The 23,771-nt window shown below is 34.4% G+C and overlaps 1 protein-coding gene across 2 annotated transcripts in view; it reads left to right on the forward strand.

Annotated features, from left to right (window-relative positions):
* Positions 1–23,771, forward strand: part of LOC145245746 (UV-stimulated scaffold protein A-like) — a 42,961-nt gene that overhangs the window by 16,310 nt on the left and 2,880 nt on the right. For both annotated transcript variants that reach the window (XM_080107346.1, XM_080107345.1), the window contains exons 7-14: positions 2,915–3,174; positions 5,570–5,705; positions 6,822–6,911; positions 10,838–11,126; positions 13,135–13,326; positions 15,150–15,207; positions 17,936–18,058; positions 18,252–18,351. In XM_080107346.1, the coding sequence (XP_079963472.1) occupies positions 2,915–3,174; positions 5,570–5,705; positions 6,822–6,911; positions 10,838–11,126; positions 13,135–13,326; positions 15,150–15,207; positions 17,936–18,058; positions 18,252–18,351 (1,248 nt within the window). The remainder of the gene's footprint in view (positions 1–2,914; positions 3,175–5,569; positions 5,706–6,821; positions 6,912–10,837; positions 11,127–13,134; positions 13,327–15,149; positions 15,208–17,935; positions 18,059–18,251; positions 18,352–23,771) is intronic.

Raw genomic sequence — 23,771 nt, forward strand, 5'->3', positions numbered from 1 at the left:
TATCATTTTGAAGCTTGACCCTCAGATGACAAATATCGGAAAATTGGCTAAAAACATTAATTCCTTCACCCTCAACTGAGCACTTTTCTACTAGGAGGGGTCGCTTTTTTCGACGATATTTTCAAAAGTCATTGCCTCTTTTCGATTGTCTATATACAAGATGGTGAAATGTTAAGCTGTAATAATGGATAAGAAAATAAAGGGTTACCAGCTTTGAAACGTGTGGACTATTTTGCATGTTAAGAATTCGATTTTAAATGGTAAAAAAAGAACTTGTGTTTGCATTGAGACTTTTTATTGATGGCATTTATTTGCATATTAGCAGGGGGCACACAGACTTGCCGTGTTGTAAAATATGATAAAATATATTTTAATTTATGCAGATTTTGTATTTATTATTATATAGCCAATTTTCTATTGAATATTATATTGTACCCAATAGATAATAGTGATTTCAAAAATTAAAAAAAAAATACTTGGGTGTCATCAGCAAGAATCAAAACCAAAACATTCAGCGCTCCAGTTGCGTTCTTTACCAATGTTGCTATCGAGAGATAGGTAAGAAAGATTTTATATTAAACAACTTGAAGAAATGTATTGAATTTGAACACACACAGATAGAAATAGTAATCTGTCGGCAAGTTGAAACTTGCAGACATATTTCTGTACGCATTATTCATTCATCCAAACAAAGATTTTACTTGTTATAAACCATCCTTGGCGTATGATTAATATTTCTTAATTATTAAAATTCTTAATTTCAGTGTTATGTGACCAGTAGTTTAATAGTTTATCGGTTAAATATTTACACACAGACAAAGATGCATAGATTTACTGTTTTATTTATATAGATTAGGAGAACAAATACCTTAAGAAGGACAGATTGAAGAAGACAGGTGGTTCCTATTTGCTTTGCCTCCCCATGAGGGCAGAGTTAGACACCAGGCTCGTTTTTTAATGCGGAGAAAAGGAACAAAAATTAAAAATTGTCTCAGTCGTGAAAGATTTCTCATCCACTAACTGAGAACAAAAAGTGTAGCATCAGAACAGGTACTATACTTTGATCTTGTATATATAGTTTCTTAACGTGTAAAATATTACAATTTATGTCTTACAATCAAAAGTAAAAATTTACAAATCAACAAACTTGGGCATAAAGCCATGTAAGGAATTTGGGGATGTGGATGAGTGCAGGGTCTTTCTATTGTCTATGAAACTTTGGATATTACTCTTGACTGGCATCATTTACCACAATACCACATTCACTCTGAGGAGTTAAACCTACTTAATAAAATACCGAATCGTTTTATGTACAAAAAGTATGTACAAGTATGTGTGTGTATGACAATTTTTTTTTTTTACTACACTAAATGCCAAAAAGCTTTCTACTCTAATAGTTTCTTCCCTCGAACAGCTAGACTTTGGAATTCCCTTCCTGTTACCTGTTTCCCTGACTGTACTGATATGCAGAAGTTTAAATGTAATATAAATCAACATCTTGTTAATCTTTCTCAGGCATGCTCCCAAATAGTAGCCCCTTATGTTCAAGTGGTGATATGCCTTGTTAGAAGTGAACCTGAGTAAAATTGGAACATTGAGGGCATTGCCAAAGCTGCTGCAAAGAAGTGGACTCTCTTTACTGTGCTAGAAAGTTACTTACACCTGAGAGTATCCTGTACCTCTACAAGGCTACCATTCGCCCATGTATAGAGTATTGTTGCCACATTTGGGCTGGTGCATCTGCTACTAGTCTCATTCTTAGACAGGGTTCGAAAGAGATTCGCCAACCATATAGGTTCCACACTGTCAGCTAGACTTCAACTGCTGTCTCATCGATGAAATATTGCATACCTCTGCCTGTTTTACAAGTATTTTAATGCTAGGTGCTCCAATGAACAACAAGCCCTTGTACCCCCCTTGACGTAAATACTTCCGACAAACCCGACAAGCAGCAAAATCCCACCCCTACACAGTAAAGATCCCCAGATGCCAGAGAGCCTTCTATCTACCAGTTTCTTCCCTAAGACTGCTAGACTTTGGAATTCCCTTCCGGGTTCCTGCTTCCCTGACTGTACTGACATGCAGAAGTTCAAGTGTAATATAAACAGATATCTTGCTGCACAACTCCCTATATTATTATTATTATTACTATTATTATTATTAATATTATTATTATTATGTCCCAGAAAGTAGCCCCTACATCAAAGTGATACTATGCCTTGTTTGGGGTGAAAATGCAATTGAAAAACAATCAAAGGACCTCTTGCTAATCATGGCATTCAGATCTTTCTTCAGAGCCCCATGGCTTCTATATTTGTTTATACAAGTACGTCATATCAGTTAAGTAGACAATTATTAACTTGATACTATTTTAAATGAATGAACTTGTCTGCAAAAACAGAGAGTCCTCTTTTTAAATGATAAACTGTTCAGGACACAATTATACACAATAGAAATTATTATTATTTGTACTCCCTAGGAGTTCTCACACAGGCCATCATCGGGGATTTCTCACTGACCGGTAGTGTTCTCTGGAGTCTGGGTAACAATAGATCTCCCCCAGCTTTCCAGTTTTTTATACATCTTTGAACAATTTTTGCAAATGATTTTGCATTATCATAACAGCCGCTTACCATTGACTTCTCGCTGGCAGTGCCCATTATTCTTCACTAGAATTTGGATGGCCATAAACCTCCCTAAGATTCCAGTACTCTTTGCACTCATTCAGTGAAAGTATGGTTAGTGTTTTCCCTTCTCGATTATTCCATCCTCTTGGACCCTTCATGACTATTTTGCATGGTGCCACCTGAGATTGATGTTTTATTATTATTATTTTATTTTTTTTGTGTACTTGTTTGTATTTTAATTAAAATTTTTTTATATTCCTGCCAATATTTTTTTTTTATTTCTATAGAATTAGATAAAACGAAAGATTCAAACGGCTCTGATTCTGAAGACACCAATTCTGAAGATGTAACAGAAGGTTCTTCTTCGTCAGCAAATTTAGTGAAGGAGCATGGTCTTGGTTCTGCCACTTACAACCTGACCATTGAAGTGAACGATGAAGTGAACATTACGGAAACTGAAGATAATCATGACTTGCTAAATAATCTAAAAGACAATTACTGCCTGATATGTCGGAACTATTTACCCACAGTCACCCGATGGTTACAAGTAAGCAATCGATCTATGAACGACACCAGATTCATCTTTTCATTTGATACATGAATATTTGTATTTTCGCCTTTTACGAATCGCAATGTTTTCAATCGCTCTCTGTTAAACATGTTATCATAAAATAGATCTTATGTACAGGATGGAACGATAAAATTGTCGCCCTAGAAGAGATGACATGATTCCATTTCCATTTGATGAAAACTGGTTTTCTTTTTTTGTTGCAGATCATCTTCTAGTTGGCCACTTGTGTACAAATCCCAAGAGCGATAGAAGCAGTCTATCATGTCTTAAAGTGATACAATGCTCAACGAGTGAGATCGGAGATGCATCGCTGTACAACTCACACTCTCTACCAATCCAAGTTATGGCAACAGGACCATTGCCAGCATCCTCAAAATGAAAATCCATGCGGTTCAACATTTGAAGGCAAAACTCGTTTCTGGCCATGGTTATGGTCTTTGGTGTGGTTTCAAATGAGGGCCACATCACGCCACCTCACATCCTTGAAGTCAACTTGAAAGTCAACACCAAAGTGTACTTGGATGTGGTAAAGAGTGTGGTGATCCCCTGGTGCAATCAGGTGATTGCTGGCAAACCCTGGATGTGGCAGCAGGACTCTGCATTGGCCAACGTCCAAAGAAACCTAGGCTTGGCTTTAGAAGGAGTGCTTAGACTTTGTACTTTTCTCACTGACTTCCTTTCTCCCTTGGTCTGAATGCACTGGACTAGTCCATTTGATCATACATCAAGAACATCACCAACATGACCTCTCACAACACCAAAGCCAATCTGATTGCCGCCATCTGCTGAGTTTTTGCTGAGCTCCTGCCGGCACTTGTGGAAAAGGCATGCTCCCAGTCCCGGACCTATATCGAGGCGGTGATTGAAGCTGAAGTGGCTACATTAATAGATATCAGCTCTACTACATGAATAGATTTTTTTGATAAAAGTTTTAAAATAAAGTTGTAGTGTTGTTTTTATTTGGGCGACAATTTTACTATTCCACCGTGTATTATGGTCAAAAAAAGTAAAGAAAAAATCATTCTAGCTAAAATTCCAATGTTACGATAATCTAAACACATATAAATAGAATACGTAACTACTTAGTTATTGTTCTACATTGCTTGTTACACTTAGAATTCTTTACTTAGAATGTAGAAACCTGTATGAAATTTAATCTGAACTTTGTATTTTATCCACGGAGGTAGATTATTCTCATTCCATCAGCCATGACCGGGTAAAAGTGCTAATTTTTGTTATTAGTTATTATTACAGTATAGCAGAATTTCTTCTTCTGTGTGCTTAGCATCAAATGGAATTTTATCAACAAAAAACTTCCCATGGAACACATTGCCACAAGATTTCTCAGCTATAACACGGTCATCTTCAAATTCAATGTCAATAAGCACGTCATAAACTGTCCTCATACATCATCAAACTTGATTCATCCCATTAATCTTTTTCAATCCTGATCGACTCGGTTATAATTGACTAGTTGTACGCCTTCAAAATTTATTATGAATCTTGCATTTTCTGAGTTAGTTATATGTTGTTTTTCATTCTATATGATATGGTTAGTCGTATGTTTTTTGTTCATTCTATATGATATGTTTTTTGTTCATTCTATATGATATGGTTAGTTGTATGTTGGTTTTCATTTTATATGATATGTTTTTTTTCATTCGATATATATATTTTTTTCATTCGATATATATTTTTTTCATTCTATATAAAATGACTAGTTGTATATTTTTAGTTCATTTTATATTGTATGGTTAATGTTATATTTATTTATCTTCCATATATATTCCTAGTGATAAAAATGTGTTATAAAAAAGTGTGATATGTTAGTATATGAAATTAGTGGATAATTATGAAAACAAACTATTTAAATTAAGGACACACATATTGATATTTTGGTTGTAAAATTCAACCTTAATTTTTTTCTACCAAGATTAAGATCAGATTTAATAACTGAAATGTTGGTGGCTTTAGAGATGTGCCTGTGTCATAATTTTAACTATTTTGTTTCCATGCTGATCCTCTAATTCCATATACTAAACATTCAATTCTTTCAGGTTTCAAATGTCCTCACAGTATATGAAATGAACAAAACTCATTACACTATGTATTACATTTCGATATTAAATAATTCCCAAGATGATTGATATACCATAAAACAGAAGAAATAAATCTAATAGATTTCTGCTTTGATGTTAAATGTCTCTATTTACTTGCCTACCCATGAGGGCAGAGTTAGACACAAGGTCAGTTTTTAATGGAAAAATCCAATTCACCCCCACCCCGAAAAGGTGCACTCTAGATTGGAACATATATTGAATGTTGCCTCATATGGTGGCTCTCTTTTCAAATCTTCATGTATTCTATTTAGGGTCTGTCCCATTCCGGTGCTGATGAGCTCCTTGTGAAACGGATAATAGATCTTAAGGGCAAGCTAACAGGGACTAAAACCAAATTTGGTAAAATGAAGTTCCTGCGAGATGCTGTTAAAAATGATCCTGCTTCCGGTGAGTTTCTTTATGTTCCTCATCTTATTCAAAGAGATGTTTGATTGTTTGATATTGTAAATGATTGACAGTCAGTGAGTGTTCTAGATATGATATTAAACTACATCTAGTGGTGAGATCCCAATTTGGGATCTCTGGAGAGTATGGATTCATATCAACTGCTTTTGCTGTTGTGTTGTAAGATTTTCAATTACAAATAAATTCTTTATACATATATTTTGATTCTTCAGACTAATATTCTCATCTTGAGTGTTATTTTCACAATGTTTCGGTCAATGTAACCTTCGACCTTCTTCAAATGTATCTTGTTGAACTCGGGAATTTTTTTCAAATGAAATTTGGACGGAATTTCAAACAGAACCTTTCATTTACTTCACAAAGGTAGCATGTTCTCGTTCCGTCAACCATGACTGGATAGAGGTACTAAAAATGTTGTGTAAATAAAACTCAATAATAGTTAATTAATCAAAGATGTCCTTTTTTGAACACCTCCTGCTAGTTTTTAGAATTTTCTCCCTGCTCTCCTTGGCTGTGCGAATATGCAGAGATTTAAATATAATGTGAACAAACATCTCCTTGCTTAACTCCCTACTTAAGGTGTCTCTATAGGTATGGTACCTAAATGTTGTGAAAATGACACTCAAGATGAGAACAGTAGTCTGAAGAATCCAAATAATAAGGAATAATCAATCCTCATCTCAAAAATTCAGAAACGTTTACATAAACTGTTAAAGTTGTGCTTCTGTGTTATTTTTGTATATTTTTTGAGCGGCTAATAGGATTTTTTCTCAATGTTTAGGCTGGTTTAATCTAATAATTATTGTTTTCATTTGTCACACAATGACATTACATTTGTATGGATTGCTTGCTCAAAGCCTGAATTTTTATCATACTCTGTTGAAATTGACTTATGGGCCAATATCACAGAAGACTGCAAATTCTCTAATTTCTAACAAACTTTGAACAATCATAATTCGGTGGGTAATTGTGCTGCTGGAATAAATTTGGTAATTCGATTGTTAACGTTTTGCAAAAATCTATGTGTTAAAAAAGGTTTTGATTTGGAATAACTACTCTTGGCGATTGTCATTAATTTTTATTCATATTATTTCTTAGATGATGATGATGATGATGATGACTTTGAGGATGTCGAAGAAAAGGAAGGCTATGAACCTGAAATCGCGGAACATCTGAGAAAAGAATATGGTGAGTTTAATTTTATTTCATATAATTCTAATCGCTAAAGTACCTGGTTTACACCAGCGTTCTTGAATCTTCCTCCACTCTATAGGAAGTCATTCTTTTTTAATTTGTAACAAAAATGATGAAAAATTATTCTTTTCATGGAACAAGGATTACTTATTCCAAAAATCATGTAAATTGATCAAGTAGGTTTTTTTTTAATCAAAAAAATCAAATTTTACGATTTTCAACAATTAAAAAGTTTTAAAAAATATTTTGAATACAAACAAAATCTCTATAGTCAAATTATCGCCTTTGAATTTTGGTAAAATTTTAAACAAAATGATTGCTCTCAGCCTCCTCTTTACTTCCTCATAAAATTTGATTTTCTTAATTAAAAGCAAAAACAAACTGTATGATTAATTTACAGGGTAGCATGATAAAATTATTGCCCTAGAAAAGACAATATTATTCCATTTCCGTTTGATGAAAACTGATTTTATTTTTTTATCTACTAATTGGCCAGTTTGTACAAATCCTAAGAGTGATAGGGGCTTTCTATCATGTCTAAAAGTGACCAGTGACCAGATCGGAGATGTGCCGCTGTACAACTCATGCTCTCTACTGATCCAAGTTATGACAACAGGACCATTGCTAGCACCCTCAAATTCAAATCTGGACGGTTCAACGCTTGAGAGCACAGCTCAATGCATTGGACGATCCGCAGTTATGGTCTTTGGTGTGGTTTTAAGTGAGGGCCACATCATCCCACCTTACATCTTCAGAGTCAGCTTGAAAGTCAACACCAAAGTGTACCTGGATGTGCAGAAGAATGCGGTGATCTCCTGGTGCAATCAAGTGGTTGCTGGCAGACCTTGGGTGTGGCAGCAGGACTTGGTGCTGGCCCACAAGTCCAAAGAGACCCAGGCTTGGCTTCAGAAGGAGTACTACAATTTCATACTCTTCTCTCACTTGCTCCCCTCATCCCCGGCCTGAAATGACTGGATTACTTTGTTTAGTCATACGTCGGGAACATCACCAACATGGCCTTCCACAACACCAAAGTCAGTCTCGTTTCGGAGTCCATACGGACTGAACTCACATGCGTATGAACACAAAGTACATATATAAGTAGAGATTGATACTTTTTGTTTTCATTAAAAGTTAATATATTAAAATTAAAAAAATGTAAATGCAAAAAAATGTATATAATAAATAAATGTAACATAGCCCGGACAGCTATATGCAAATACCGAGCCTTGAGTGAAATGACGTCACAGTAAGGAAAAAGAAAACTATAAATAAGAGAGCACGTTCGAGAAGACGATCACGTTAAGAGACATAGATGACATTCGAGAGCACCTTTGAGAAGACGTCATAGCTAAAACAAGAAGTCACACATGACGGGAAAATAAGGAAAAAAAAATGAGTTGATGTTCTTTTCTTTTCTTTGTTTACTTTGTGACTAAGGCTACGTGTTGGGTAACGTCACTCTAAATGTTGAATGTTTCAATTAAAGAAAAAAGGAAAATGATTTTTAGATCGCCAAGTACACTGCATCGAAACGCACATAACAAAAATCTGTCCTGTCCCCTTTTCGACGTTATCACAAACAAGCTTTCTTCAACTGACACCAAATTGCAAAGTACACTGTACCGATGTCGAGCCAACAAAAAAGAATCGTCTTCAATTTAAGAAATGCTGTTTTTTGTATATTGTCACACCCGACCGTGTCTCAATTTGTATAAGACACGTTTTTGTCTCATGTTGATCAGGTTTCGAGTTTAAGACTTTTTCTCTTTCTCTTCTTAAGTGAATGACACCCGCGCTAATCATGCACACTACAATTTTCTGTACACTTCCCCCTGATCTCATGATCACAAACAGGGCAGAAAGGTAGTATCTGTCTTTGTTGGGTACTCCTTAGCAGAAGTGGAGCTTCTTTAGGAACATTTGATTCCACTTTTGCCTCATGCAAATCATCTGACTCTGTTTCATCATCACTGTATTTTAACCTCTCTGACCGCAACTAGCACACACATTACACGGCTATACACAGCTAGCCTATACTACATGGCTATACACAGCTAATCCACACTACATGGCTAGACACAACTAGTCCATGCTACTTGGCTAGATGTAGCTAGCCTACACTACTCGACTAGATGCAACGGGCCCACAGTACACCAACAAATGCAACAGGCCCACAATACACTGCCAGATGCAACTGGCCCATGATACACCGCCAGACTAAACTGGCCCATGATACAATGTTAATTAAGAAAACAAAAGTTTGGTTAGAATTGTAACTTAACCATTTGTATAACTTAACAGTGCATGCCTAAAAAGTCAGACTAAGTTAGTGATTCAATTTTTTCTCAATGACAACAAATTTCAGAGTCCGGCACTCAAATTCTCATTCAAAATTCTTCTATAGAATGACGAATTTTCAAAGTTCGACTTGCATGTGCACATAAAAAGTTCTCCATAGCCCATCAAATTATCACAAAGTCTGAGCTATGAATGCGTATTTACTTTCTCCATAGCATAGCGAACTTTTGCAAAGTCTGGCTTTTGAATACGTATTTAAAATTATCCATAGCATGACAAATTTTCACGTTGACTTTCGAATGAGCATTTCAGATTCAACCAAATCATATTTTACTTTATTTCATTTTATAATGACAATTAAAAAAAAAAATCCAATGAATCTTACTGGGAATGCCACTTTAAAAAAGAAGAAAAAAAAAAGACAGAAAAAGTCTGACTCACTTCAGTTGCATCAACCTTCATCCATATTACATAGACAGCCAATGCATCCTTCCCCAGATACAATGGTAGCATTTGAATGACATTGTGAATTCCAACTTGTTCAGTTCACTAGACTCTGCTAGCCTCTCAAAAACACTGCTAGGCACTGCTAGCCTCTCAAAAACACCGCTAGGCACTGCTAGCCTCTCAAAAACACTGCTAGGTACTGCTAGCCCCTCAAAAACACCGCTAGGCACTGCTAGCCCCTCAAAAACACCACTAGGCACTGCTAACCTCTCAAAAACACCGCTAGGCACTGCTAACCTCTCAAAAACAGAAAAAAAGAAGAATGATTTAAAATTACCAAGTTCACTGCGTCAAAACACACATAACAAAAATCTGTTCTGTTTCCTTTTCAACGCTATCACAAACAAGCTTTCTTCAATTGACACTAAATTGTAAAGTACACTGTACCGACATCAAGCCGAATATGAATAGTCCCCAATTGAAAAAATGCTTTTTATATTGTCAAACCCGACCGCATTTCAATTTACATAAGACATGTTTTTGTGTCAGTCAGGTTTCGAATTTAATATTTTTTCTCTTTTCATAAGCGAATGACACCAGTGCTAATCATGCCCAATTATACAATTTTCCGCAAATTTACATAAATAGGAAGTTATGGATGTTTAAAATTCAACCTTGGTATTTAATGGTGATGAAATCTCAAAGCAAAAGTATTAAAAAGTTAAAATGAATAACTCAAAACTAAACTGAAAATGTCTACATGTGTAACATCGTGCATAGTAGCGTGTGGGAAAATATCAGCAGCAGCGAAGAATGGATGGCTTGCAAAGAGATTTACAGCAGCAGCAGCTAAAAAAGGTGCATATGAAAATTAGGAAGTGTGCGTTGGAAGAAAAAGGAAAAAGAGAAAAAATGCATCATGTGGTCGAAAGAAGAAAAGTGTGGCATCAAAGAAAATTGAAGTTGAAGATGAGAATGGGCTGGCTGTTGCCGGCATGTGGTCGGAGAAATGAGAGACTTTTAAAGTGATGTCGAAATGGGAGAGTGACAGTAATAATTGCTTTTGTTAAAAAGGAAAAATGGCGTCCCAGATTTTTATTTATTAATTTCCAACATTACATATATACTAGGAAAAAAAAAATGTTTTACATGATTGTTTTTTTATTGAGCAGGTCTTGATCCAATCGCCAGCAAAGCCAATTCATCTTCCAGTGTGAAAAAAAATAATGAAGCTGCGTTGAAGCCGCTGGTGAAAAAGTATGTTACTAGCGATTTGCTGAAGAAACCATTAAAAATAACACCTCAGCATTGGAGCATCAATGCAGATATTCATCCAGAAGATGTGGCCGACCCAACATCCATGGCAGCAACAATGGCCAAATGGAAAAAAGAAGTGGAAGATCAGAAGAAAATGGAAGAGAAACCATCATCGTCGTACAGTCAACAAGACTGTGAACCCAGGTCAGTTGATAGTTACATGCACACCATCAAATTTTAGGTAACCCTGATTAAAAACTTGCAGTTTGTTCATATTTTTATCTCTATCTCTACTAAGTCACTTTGTGTGTCTGTGTGTGAGTTCCTTATTGGTTCCAAAATGGCTGAGCCTGCAAAATTTACACAAAGCTAATTCATATGTTTGGCAGCGTTTTTAGATGTGTTTTGTACAGAAATTCATCCGATAAGTATCAAAAATTGAAAAAAATCTGATCTTAAAAATAACTTTTCTCTCTTTTTATAGATAGGGTGAAAAAAAAAAAAAAGTGAAAAAAAATTATTCAGGTACCATCAGCTAGAATCAAAACTGAAACAGTAGCATTCAACGCAGGTAACTTTACAACTGTACCAACGTGACACGCATATGAACCGATTAAAAATTAAAAATAAACTAAGATGAATGTACAAAATGTATAACGATTTTTTTTAAATTTGCACATTTTTTGACCCTTCAAAACAATTTTAACCGGCTAAAGACTCATAAAAGATCGGCCCACAAATAAAAACAATCATTTGTAGGCCCCTAGCTCTGCTCTGCAACTTTTAGTTTCAGAGGAGATAGAGTTTGAAAATATGGAGGCAGACAGACATATAGTCTTTTATATATTAGATTTCATTCTAATAATCTTTAAACAGAAAAAGTAGATTTAATATCAATGTCAGAATGAAAAAAAAATGGTCAATCCATTTATTTTCTAATCTATAATTCTCAAACTGAAACAATTTATTGAATACAAGTTACTAATTTATGCATAGCCTTTACTGATAGTATGAGTACATATTTGAACTTGGTATAAATTATTCCATAGTCTGCAACAACATCTATTAGGCGAATCACAAACCATCAACACACCATCCTAAATATATCTCAATTAACATAATGTCTAAAAAAATATTTGATTTTTGAATAATGGTTGATTGAATTAATTGTACTGATCCATAACCTAACCCAAGGTCACATTGCCATCTTTGGCGGTTTATGGTTAGCAGTTGGAAAAGTTGCCAGAAAAAGACAATGTGAATATTGCCAGATGATAAATTGAAAACGCTGAAAATGAAACTTTCATACAAAAAGATAAGACTTACCAAAAGTTTAATTTCATAAAAAAATTTTTTATTTTTTTTTTTTTAGAAAAGTATATTGACATGAATACCTCCGACAAACCTGACAAGCAGCTAAATCCCACCCCTTCACAGTAGAGATCTCTAGGTGTAAGAAAGCCTTCTATGCCAATAGTTTCTTCCTCAGAACTGCTAGACTTTGGAACTCCCTTCCGGGTTCATGTTTTCCCAACTGTACTGACATGCAGAAGTTCAAGTGTAATATGAACAAACATCTTGTTGCTCAACTCCCTACATAATACCCCTGCAAATTATGTCCCCGATAGTAGCCCCCTATTTCAAAGTGACACTGTGCTTTGTTTGAGGTGAAAATTGAATAAAAAAAAAAAGATTTTTTCAACAAAAAATAATTTTTTTTTTAAAGATGAGAATATGAAAATAACTATGAACAAAAACCAAAAGCTTTTTTTATTTTCATGAAAATATCTAAAAAGTTTGTTTTTTTTACAAGAAAAATTTCAATAAAAATAAGTTGTCTTTTTTATTTTGTAATGAGGAAAACAATATTTTTTATATGGAAATGATTATGAATGAAAACATTTTTTTTTTCAAGGATAATATAACATAAGTGATTTTTTTCCGATTAATAAAAAAATCGCCTGCTGACAGATTAGCTAATCACATCAGCTTTTTCTGGCAGTTTACTGTAAACTGCTGGAAGATGCTGATGCAACATTGGGTCAGTTTCTGGATCATTACCGAATTAATAAAATACTATCGAACGTTGGTGAATGTATGCATTCTACCAAGTGCCATTGTTATTAAATTAACTTATTTATTTCTCTGTTTCTATTTAATTCAAATTGAAATGATCTTATCACTTTTATTTATGCTTCTGTCTGTTCTGCAGTACATCGTCTGGCATTGCTCATCCCAGCACATCTCAGCTACGCAACCAGTCAAGTGGATCTGTGAAACGAGATATCATTGTGGGGGACAAGAAGAAAGAAGAATTGCTCAAGAAGGCACCATTTGTACCGTTCGGACCTGATTTGGCTTCATGGGAGGATCCATCCAAACTAGAAGCTCCAATGATTATCAAGTAAGAAAAATATTATATATATATATATATATATATATATATATAACTACTTCATTTATTCACATAAATTTAATATACGAAAGTATAGATTTATGCGTAAACTTTAAGTATTTACTTCAAAAGTGCTCAATACATAGGTAGAGCTAGTTAGTAATTTATAAAATATATATGGCGATTAAGCTACACTGAATATTCTGCGTTTCATCCAACTATAGGATACGTCAGGCTTACGCATAAGCCTGACGAATCCTATAGTTGGATGAAACGCAGAATATTCAGTGTAGCTTAATCGCCATATATATTTTATAAATTACTATATATATATATATAATTAGAATTATCTTTTTTATACATATCTATATATTTTTGTTCTGACCAATAAACGCATACTCCTGAAGTCCTGTGAACAGGTGTTTGTTGCTAGTGTTCAAGGAGTCATACTTCATACCATCGAAACTTAGGCTGTCATTGTTGATGGTATGAACGGGCTTGTAAGAAACAACAATGCCACGGTCAGATGGATAGTCTCTTCAAAACTTATGGACAAAAGGCACATAACCAATCTGAGAGAAAATGTTGGCATCTTCTCTTTTATTGTGAAGCGTGGAAGATTGAGATGGTTTTGGCAAGTGAAGAGAATGGATGACAACCTTTGGGAACACGGAGTGTTGTTCTTTGATGTCAGAGGCAAATACTGCGGCCGGCCAAGGAAGTGATGGCTGGACAACATCAATGTTGACCTAAACATCACAGAGAATCTGGTCAATGATTGTAATGCTTGTAGAGCAACCATCAACATTAATGGTAACATGACAAGAACATCTCCAATCCGAGCAGCTGAGAGCAGAATGCATCAAACCATGCAGTAGTAGTAGTAATAGTATATGTTTTTAGTTTCCTTAAACTAGATACTTTAACAAATATATGAATAGTACCATTTATTTCAAAGTGATTATGAAATTTTCCTTATTTCCCTACAACATTTAATTTTTTAATATAAAATTCACATCTCTAACAACTTTCTTATTTGACATTTTTTTGATTTCTGGCCTTGTTTTCATTTTTTCTTCTATTTTCCCTTTTCTTCTTCCTTAATCTCCTCCATTCTTCTCCCCTTTACTTCATTTGATTGAGGTGTGAGTTGGAGAATAGTGATGGAGGTGTGGAAGCAGTGGCTAGCATGAACAGGATCATAGCAGAGTGTACAATAAAAAGGTTCTGTAAGATTTAAGCAAGGCAATGCAGACTTTCACAGAAGAGATGCGTGTTAGAGTTACGACTTTGAAGAAAGCGTTGAACAAGGATTTTCATGCAAGTATTGCAATAAAAGAAAAATATGCCATGTGTACACGCTTTATGCATGAATGTGAATGACATTTTATTGCAGTATGAGTGCGACTAATGGCTGACTGTGTATGGCATAGGAATAATAAGCTCATTGTAAAAAGACAAAGAATATTATTTGTTCCAGGGGAAGAAGGAATTATGTTTAAACAATAAAAGTGAAAAATCCAAATAGTTCCACTAAATAATGGCTCCAACTCAACAGCTGATTACATTTGAATATATCTATATATATTTGAATATATCTATTACATTTGAATATATCTATATACATTTGAATATATCTACATACATCATTGTACAAGCATGAAGACTAATACTTCAAAAAAAGCATTTGATTGGTTGAAAATTATTGCAACAATAAATTCTGGTCTATATTATATGTTATATTATATTTGCCCAAATTGGTCACCCATATTTTATTTGAAAAAAAAACAGATTTTTTTTATATAAGAATTAATAATTTTTGTCTTTTTTAGATATGATTCTTTGCATCGATTTTGGGCGCCAAGTGAAGCCCAATGCACTGTTAGTGAGGTAAGACATTTTTTATTCATTTTTTATTATAGAAAGACAATGTAGAACAAACAATATTGTCAAGTTTATTAGAAATTTGGGCAAATGCATGTAATGCATGGGAGGTCCCCTTTGCATCGTGGTTCTTGGCACGGATAATAAAGTCACCAAATAAAGATTATATTAATTTTCGGATTAATATTCATAGGATAACTCATAGGAGATAAGGGAAAAATTAAATATTTATTAAAATTATTGATTTTCTTCATATAAAGTCCATATAATAATGTGCTTTTTATTATGTAATAAGTCAACAGTTCCTTTTATTTAATTATTATCTTATTACGTTGGATTTTAAGTTGTTTCATTTTTTGGTCCCTCAACAAAGGAGGGATTGGACCTAGTAATTCAATCCCATTCATCCGTTTGTTTGCTGGCACTTTTTTCAATAACCACACCTTGGACTTCTTAATAATTTTGCACAAACATTAGTCATGGTGAAAGTAAATTCTTCATTCATGAAGGGGGATCCTGTATGCTCGGCTTGTTTTATACTTATGAACCATCAGTTAATGAGATTGTCAGACGATGATCTGTGAAAAGATTGAAAATGATGAATGGAATCGATCAGATTTGATTACTTAACAAAATCGTTTGACAAGTATTTGTCGAACTTGATTTTAGTCTACAAGGCCCCCATTCGACCATGTATGGAATATTATTGTCACATTTGGGCTGATACACCTGCTACTCGTGTCTCGCTCCTAGACAGAGTTCAAAAGAGAGTCACCAACCTGATAGGTTCTGAACTGTCATCCAAACTTCAACCACTGTCCCATCGACAAAATGTTGCATCTCTCTGCCTGTTTTACAAGTATCTTAATAGTAGATGCAAGCCCTTTTACCCCCTCAACGTAAATACCCCTGACAAACTCGACAAGCAGCCAACTTCCACCCCTACACAGTAGAGATCACTTAGATGTAAGAAAGCCTTCTACTCTAATAGTTTCTTCCCCAGAACTGCTAGACTTTGGAATTCACTTCCAGCCTCTTGTTTTCCCAACTGTACTGATATACAGAAGTTCAAGTGTAATCTGAATAGACATCTTGCTGCTCAACTCCCTACATAGTATCCCTGCAACTTATGTCTCTGATAGTAGCTCCTTAAAGTGGCACAGTGCCTTGTTTGAGGTGAAAATGAAAAAAAAAAAAAAAAAAAGCAGTCTCATGATGATGTGTTTCAAAGATACAAAAATCTTGGAAACAAACTCTGTTCAATAAAATTCCATTGGTTTTAGATATGCAGAGAAAGAAACTAAAATTCTTGAACTGTCTGAACTTTTATTCAAGTCTTCTAATATTTTAATGAAAACATTTAACCCAGAAATAAAAACAAGTTAAAATTTTTTATAAACTTCCAGTTGAAAATTTATACTCTTGCACAAACGCAATTGAATTATGGGATTATTTTTTATTTTATGAAAATGTTTATTTGTTTTTTGTAAGTGTCTTACTTGCTTTAGTTTACTCTGCGTGTTGACCATGTTTCCAACTCAGATTTTGTATAGCATTATTCATCCATTTTTGATTTTGTTGCTGTTGTTAATGTGATTTGACATTTCAAAGATTCTATTACTTTATTAGCAAAAATTAAAAAAAAGTCAATTGGTTATAAAAGAAATTCATGTTTATAGAAGGCAGAACAATGCAGACAATGGATAAATTCAAACTGAAACAACTTAAGATATAATGGTGGAACCAGCTATGCAATTTCACTTTTATTGATCCAATTCATGTATATATGTATAATTATACATATATATGTATAATTATACATATATATATATATATATATATATATATATGTATAATTATACATATATATATATATATATATATATATATGTATAATTATACATATATATATATATATATATATGTATAATTATACATATATATATATATATATATATATATATATATATGTATAATTATACATATATATATATATATATATATATATGTATAATTATACATATATATATATATATATATATATATATATGTATAATTATACATATATATATATATATATATAGATATATATATATATACATACATATATATATATATGCATACATGTATTTTATACAATATTTTACATGTAATATGCTCTTGCATCAGGTGGCATATCTGTGATGCTATATTTCGGGACGTCTTCCTTTGTCAGGCATGAGCTCAACTTTCAAACGTGCATGGTGGATCTTATTATAGACCGAGCTATTTCGCAGAAATTGGAAATTAATTTATTTGTTTCAGATGTGTAACTCATATTATCAGTTGTGGTTTGTAATTCAATATTAATATTTAACCAATTATTATTTAAATTTTGACCTCCTATTTGTTAATGACTTCTCCATTTAACAAACAGCCTATGTTATTTTGTGGTGTTTATTTTATTACGATGGTGCTATGAAAAAAGTATCATTTTTAAATAGATAAAAAATTAGACTATTAAAAAAAATGACACATGTTTTTTCTTGGCAATGTGATTGTAAATGTAAAGGTTGTTTTTTATTGTTAATTAATCTTTCAAACACATGCTCATATATATATATATATATATATATATATATATATATATATATATATATATATATATACATACACACATATAGAAAAAGAAAAAACAAGAATTAAAAACAAAAAAATGGAAATGTCAATTTTTTTTTTAAATCTTTTTTTTTAGCAAGATCTGGCTCTTCTGAAGAACCGGTCATTCACATTTGCTGGTGAATTTCAGCCAGTTAAATGGAAATGTCGAGCGCCAATGCCAAATGGAACACTTTGCACACGTATGGATCGAATAAAGGTCAGATGCTCTTATTTTCTTTTTGTTGTTTGTCACTTTCATGATCTTATCAAATGCATCCATAACATCTGTAGGTGTGAAATTATTCAAAACATTGCAAAACTTTTGATCCCTCCCTTAGGATACAGAGAATATTTTTAAATGGCTTTGTTTTAATTGAATCTTTTATTTATGGCATTTTTTTTGTTTTTAGTGTCCGTTCCATGGCAAAATCATTGGTCGTAATAATATGGGTCAACCAACAGACAAGGAAGACGCACAAAGACTTGAAAAAGAGGAGGCAGCCAAAAATGGTGAATATTTGGAATTTTTATGTGAAATTTTTTTTCAATACAAAAATCTAGATTCCTCTTTGTGATTACAAGCACCCTATTTTTTTTTTTAAAGTTGGCCAATTATGGGGACGGATACTACAATAACAATAAATTCTTCAAACATCGGTCAATTTCAATAACAAATAAGCAAGTATCATGAACCATATGGCACAACAGATAAAGGTGTTGATTAACAATCAATTCTAAGTGACAGTCTTCTGGAGGTTGAAGGTTCAATTCTCACTACAGGCAATAATAATATAATAATAACATAATAATTAACACTTTTCTAACTGATTGTGACTGATGGAATGAGAATAATCTACACCTTTGGATAAAATAATAAGTTTAATTAGAAATTCTTGAGTTCGACCTAAAGATCCCAGAGCTAAAAATATGCACCTAAGAAAGGTTGAAGATTAAAGTGACAAAAATGTTGAAAAACGACATCCATGGTGAGAAAAAATATCCAAAAAATCTTTTTTCAATTGTTTTAGCGGATTATAATTGAGTGAACATTAATCTACCAGATTAGCAAAAAAAAAAAAATGAAAAAAGTCTATAAAAGTGAATGTGTCTGCATGTCTGTCTGTGTACATTTCCCTATGCAATAACTCTGTCAGTTTTTAGTCTACAGACTCGAAATTTGATATACAGGGTACTGAGATTTGGGAAAATCTATGTGATTGGTTTTCGGCCAGAAATTTGTCTGTTAAGGGGTCAAAGTTCAATGATTTGACCTTTGAGAACTCTACCAAACTCCTCTGACAATTTTGGGTCTAAACACTTGAAATTTTAGATATAGGTTCCTTAGCCGTGGATCTAACTTAATAACTTGATTTGAGCCCAAAACAATAAATGTTAAGGGGGTCATAATAGGGGTCAAAGTTAAAAAAAATTGACTTTTTTTTTTTTTTGCTCAACATATACCTCCAAACACCCGGGCAACGCCGGGCTGAAATGCTAGTATCTAAATATTTGTGGGGGGGGGGGTGCTCAGTTTCTAATGCAACGTTCTAGTAAATAGATCATCCATTTAAGGACAACTCAACAATTTTAGGTCAAATTTTGAAAATTTAGCTTTTTTAAGCAGTTTAGCCCTTCTTGTAAAGATTATTTTAAAAAGCGAAATACAAGAAAAAGGCTAAATTCACAAAATTTGGCCTAAAAACATTAAGTAGTACTAAAATGGGTGATCGATTTAGTAGAATGTTGCATTAGAAACTGAGCACCCTTACAAATATTTAAATATTAACTTTTTTTTCATTTCATTTTTGATAATTTGGTAGACTAGTGTCCATTTGATAATAATCCGCTGAAAAAATAAAAAAAAAGACAAAAATAAAAAAAATAGAAGGGCGGGGGGACAAGATTTTTTATTTTTTTAAAAATGTTATTTCTTACATAAGATTACATTTTTGTTTCTGTATGAAACTATGGCAGCACCAAATGTTCACTATTTTTAACATTTGCCTGTATGAAGCATTGGAAATATAGTTGATGCAACACTGAAATGCCAAAATAATGAGTGATTTGTGCTGCTGTAGTTTCATATACAAGCAGACAAAATGACGATGTAATATTATGTAATAAGTTAATTAATAAATCAATTAATAAGTTATGTAATAAGTAAAATGAAACAAAAACATCACAAACTTTATTTTATTATCAAAAAGCATGGAATATTATTGTTATTAGGGTACAGGGAAATGTGTGTGCAGGACAGGAGACTTGATTAGTTTGGTCACATTAAAAAGTGGAAGAGGGTGCTTGAGTTAATAGATTTAGAACACTTGAGCTAGCAGGGTCAGTTTACAGGGGGGATGTCTAAGAAAACATGGAAAAAATGTGAAAAGGATGGATTTGAGAGAAAGTGGAATAAAAAAGATATTTTTTTACTCAATATAAGTTTTGTATGAATTTGAATTTGTAAGTTTAAGAAAGCAGTAAAACAGAATTAGTTTTTAAAAATAAATATTTATTTAAAATCTGATTAGATCAATTGAAAAAACTCAGCATTGGATATCATATGGATATCATATGGATATCATATGGATATCATATGGACTTTACTTTTCTAGTGACATCATGCTATGAGAAAGGAAAAAGAAAAAGCACAAACTTTTTTTTATTGTTGGAAAAGTGACGGGCAATGTGAAAAAATATCAGATATAGGTGCACATGCACAATGCCAGAGATCGACCAATTGCTGAGCGATGACGTCAACCTACATTCCGATTGAGAGTTGGGGGCCAAGGAAAATGACCTCAAAACGAAAACAATGGGACACCATACATTTTAACCTGGATTGGAATTGTGTCAGTGACCAAAACAAAATGTAAATAAAAGAAGGTTAATTACAAAGATCACGAGAGACAGAAAGAGTCGACAACAATGAAACAATGAAAACATTTCTGCACTCCTCAATCCCGACCACTTTGTCACTTACTGCTGTCATCTGTCAATTTGTAAATAAAGCTAAGTTTGTTTATGTTTGTTTATGTTTGTATATGAATGTAATAAGACTGGAGTTACTATTCATATTTTATTGAAATTTAAGTAACGTTACTTGATTTTTCAAATTCTTTTTTTTAACAATTACAAAAAGTTTTCTCTACCAATAAAAACTATGAATAATAACACTCTACCTGAGAAATCTTCTTTCAAACTCCTTGGCTTAACATTCTGTAGTAAAAAAAAAAAAAAAAAAAAAAAATCGTGCAAACCTTTTACCACTGGCAACGCCCGCTTCAGAGAGTGAAAGAAGAAGAAGAAGAGAATGGCCACTGCATCTATTTATAGACTAGAGATCATGGGAAGAGTATGCAAATAACTTTGGACGGTTTTGTCCTATAAAAAGCCTGTATTTGGGAGAGAGGGTGTCTTTTTTGTTTGGCAGAAGCAATTGCTGTCAGAAGTGCATTGGACTGCAGGATTGAAGAGTGAAGATTGAGTTGTGGGGTCATTGTATTTAACCACAAGCTATTTCGGCTAAGAACAGATCATGGAATCTGGGATGTTGAGATTGGGAAAAGATGTGATACCACCTTTTAGTGGAGAAGGTGATGTAGTCGGATGGATAAAGAAAGTAAAACTGGTGGCTAAGCTTCAACATGTGCCAGACCTTGCCAGTTTTATTCCACTTTTTTTGCAGGGAGATGCACTCGCTCTCTATCTTGAGATGAATAATGCAGAACAAGAAGATGCAGAACTGATAGAGATGAGACTCGTGACCGCCTTCACTGAGGGGCCTTTTGAGGCATACGAAAAACTGCAACGATTCAAGTGGACAGGAGAATTGGTGGATGTTTATGCTAATAAAATCAAAAGATTGGCTAGACTGGCAGGATATCTGGGAAGAGGGCTGGAACATACAGCCAAACTGGCATTCATAACTGGATTCCCAGACGATGTATCTGTGGCATTACAGCAGCTACCGAACATAGAGAGAATGGATGTCAGCAAACTGATACCGACTGCACGGAAAGTGGAGACAGTTGGTAGGAGGGACCGCAATAGTGGACCTTAAGTCTGCCTACCTGCAACTACATGGGGCAAAGGAACTATGGCAGTACCAGCTGGTCTGTTATAAAGGAAAAACCTATTGCCTAACACGATTAGGATTCGGACTTAATGTCGCACCAAAGATTATGGCAGCCATTTTAAAAACAGTATTAAAGAAAGGAAGTAGGACGAAAGAGGCCACTGATTCATACATTGATGATATAATGGTAGACGTAACGAAAATATCGACACAGGAAGTTGTGGAACATTTGAAGGGGTTTGGGTTAGCAGCAAAATCTCCGGAATCCCTGGACGGAGGAGCGGCACTGGGCATTAAGCTTATGAAAAATAAGATGGGTGCACTAATGTTCAGGAGAGGCAACGAGATCCCAGAGATGGGAGGAGAAATTAGTAGGCGGGAGCTATTTTCGATCTGTGGTAAATTATTGGGGCACTATCCAATTGCTGGATGGCTGCGATTAGCATGCAGTTATGTGAAAAGAAGAGCAAATGGAATGGATTGGGAAGAAAAAGTTGATTGCAAAACCATGAAAGTGATGCAGGAGGTCCTAGCTGAGGTGAAAAAAGAAGACCCTGTTAATGGCGCTTGGCACATACCTGAAGTGAGCACAGGAGTCGTGTGGTGTGATGCAAGCAATGTTGCAACTGGCGTGGTTGTCGAGATTGGCGGTGTGGTGGCGAAAGATGCAAATTGGCTGAGGAAAAGTGATGACTTTAATCACATTAACATAGCTGAATTAGATGCTGTTCTAAAGGGTGTCAATTTAGCTATCAAATGGAGACTGACAAATATTGAAATAAGAACTGATTCAGCCACTGTACTCAGTTGGGTGAACTCTACTGTGGAGGAGAGTGGCAGAATACGAACAAAGCGTGCCGGAGAAGTGATAATAAAGCGGAGATTAGGGATGCTTAGAGAGTTGATGTCTGAATTGAAATTGCAAATAAAAGCAGTGTTTGTGCCTTCTGAAAGAAACAAGGCAGATGCGCTAACACGGATAAAAAAACAGTGGTTAATTGAGAAAGAGGAGGCGCCGATATGCTGTCTTGGAATTGGAGAAATTAAAGAGTTGCATGACATGCATCACATGGGAGTGGAGAGAACATTATATTTGGTGAGGCAAGTGGATCCGAATGTAAAACGGGAAGAAATTCAGATGATAGTAAAGAACTGTGTTCGGTGTCAATCGATCGATCCTGCCCCAAATATACATAATCCTGGGGAAATTGGAGTTTTAACGAACTGGACGAGACTAGCTATTGACATAGCACACTACCGAGGGGGAGCGTACTTATCGATAATTGATTGTGGGCAAAGTAGACTGGCGATATGGAAGGAACTGCGAGTGGAAGCCGCATCTGCAGTTGCAACTGAATTAGAAAAGGTGATGCTTGAACGAGGTCTAGTAAGGGAGGTGATAATGGACAATGGCACTGTTTTTCGCTCAGAAATCTTTCAGACAATGCTAAAAAAATGGAAGATTAAAAGTTATTACAGGGCAGCCTACAGACCTGGAGGAAATGGCATTGTGGAGCGACATAATCGGACCGTGAAAGCAATAGCTGAGAGAGGAAGAATATCGCCTGAAGAGGCCACATTTTGGTACAACATGTCCCCTAAGGTCGGGCAAAGAGATGACACAGTACCACATAGAGCAATCTTTAATTACGAATGGAGGCATCCTAGAGACATGTCACCGGAAATTAATGATCAAGGACCAGCCAGAATCCAAATAGGAGAAGAAGTTTGGGTGAAACCGCCTAATGCCCGATGCACAACGCAGTGGGGAAGAGGGGTGATAACAGGAGTGCAATCCCCAAACAACTTAAGTGTCAATGGAATGCCACGACATGTTTTAGATTTAAGGCGTGTG

This window comes from Euprymna scolopes, chromosome 23 (genome assembly GCF_053919585.1).
Source record: "Euprymna scolopes isolate OS-2025 chromosome 23, ASM5391958v1, whole genome shotgun sequence".
NCBI lineage: Eukaryota > Metazoa > Mollusca > Cephalopoda > Sepiida > Sepiolidae > Euprymna > Euprymna scolopes.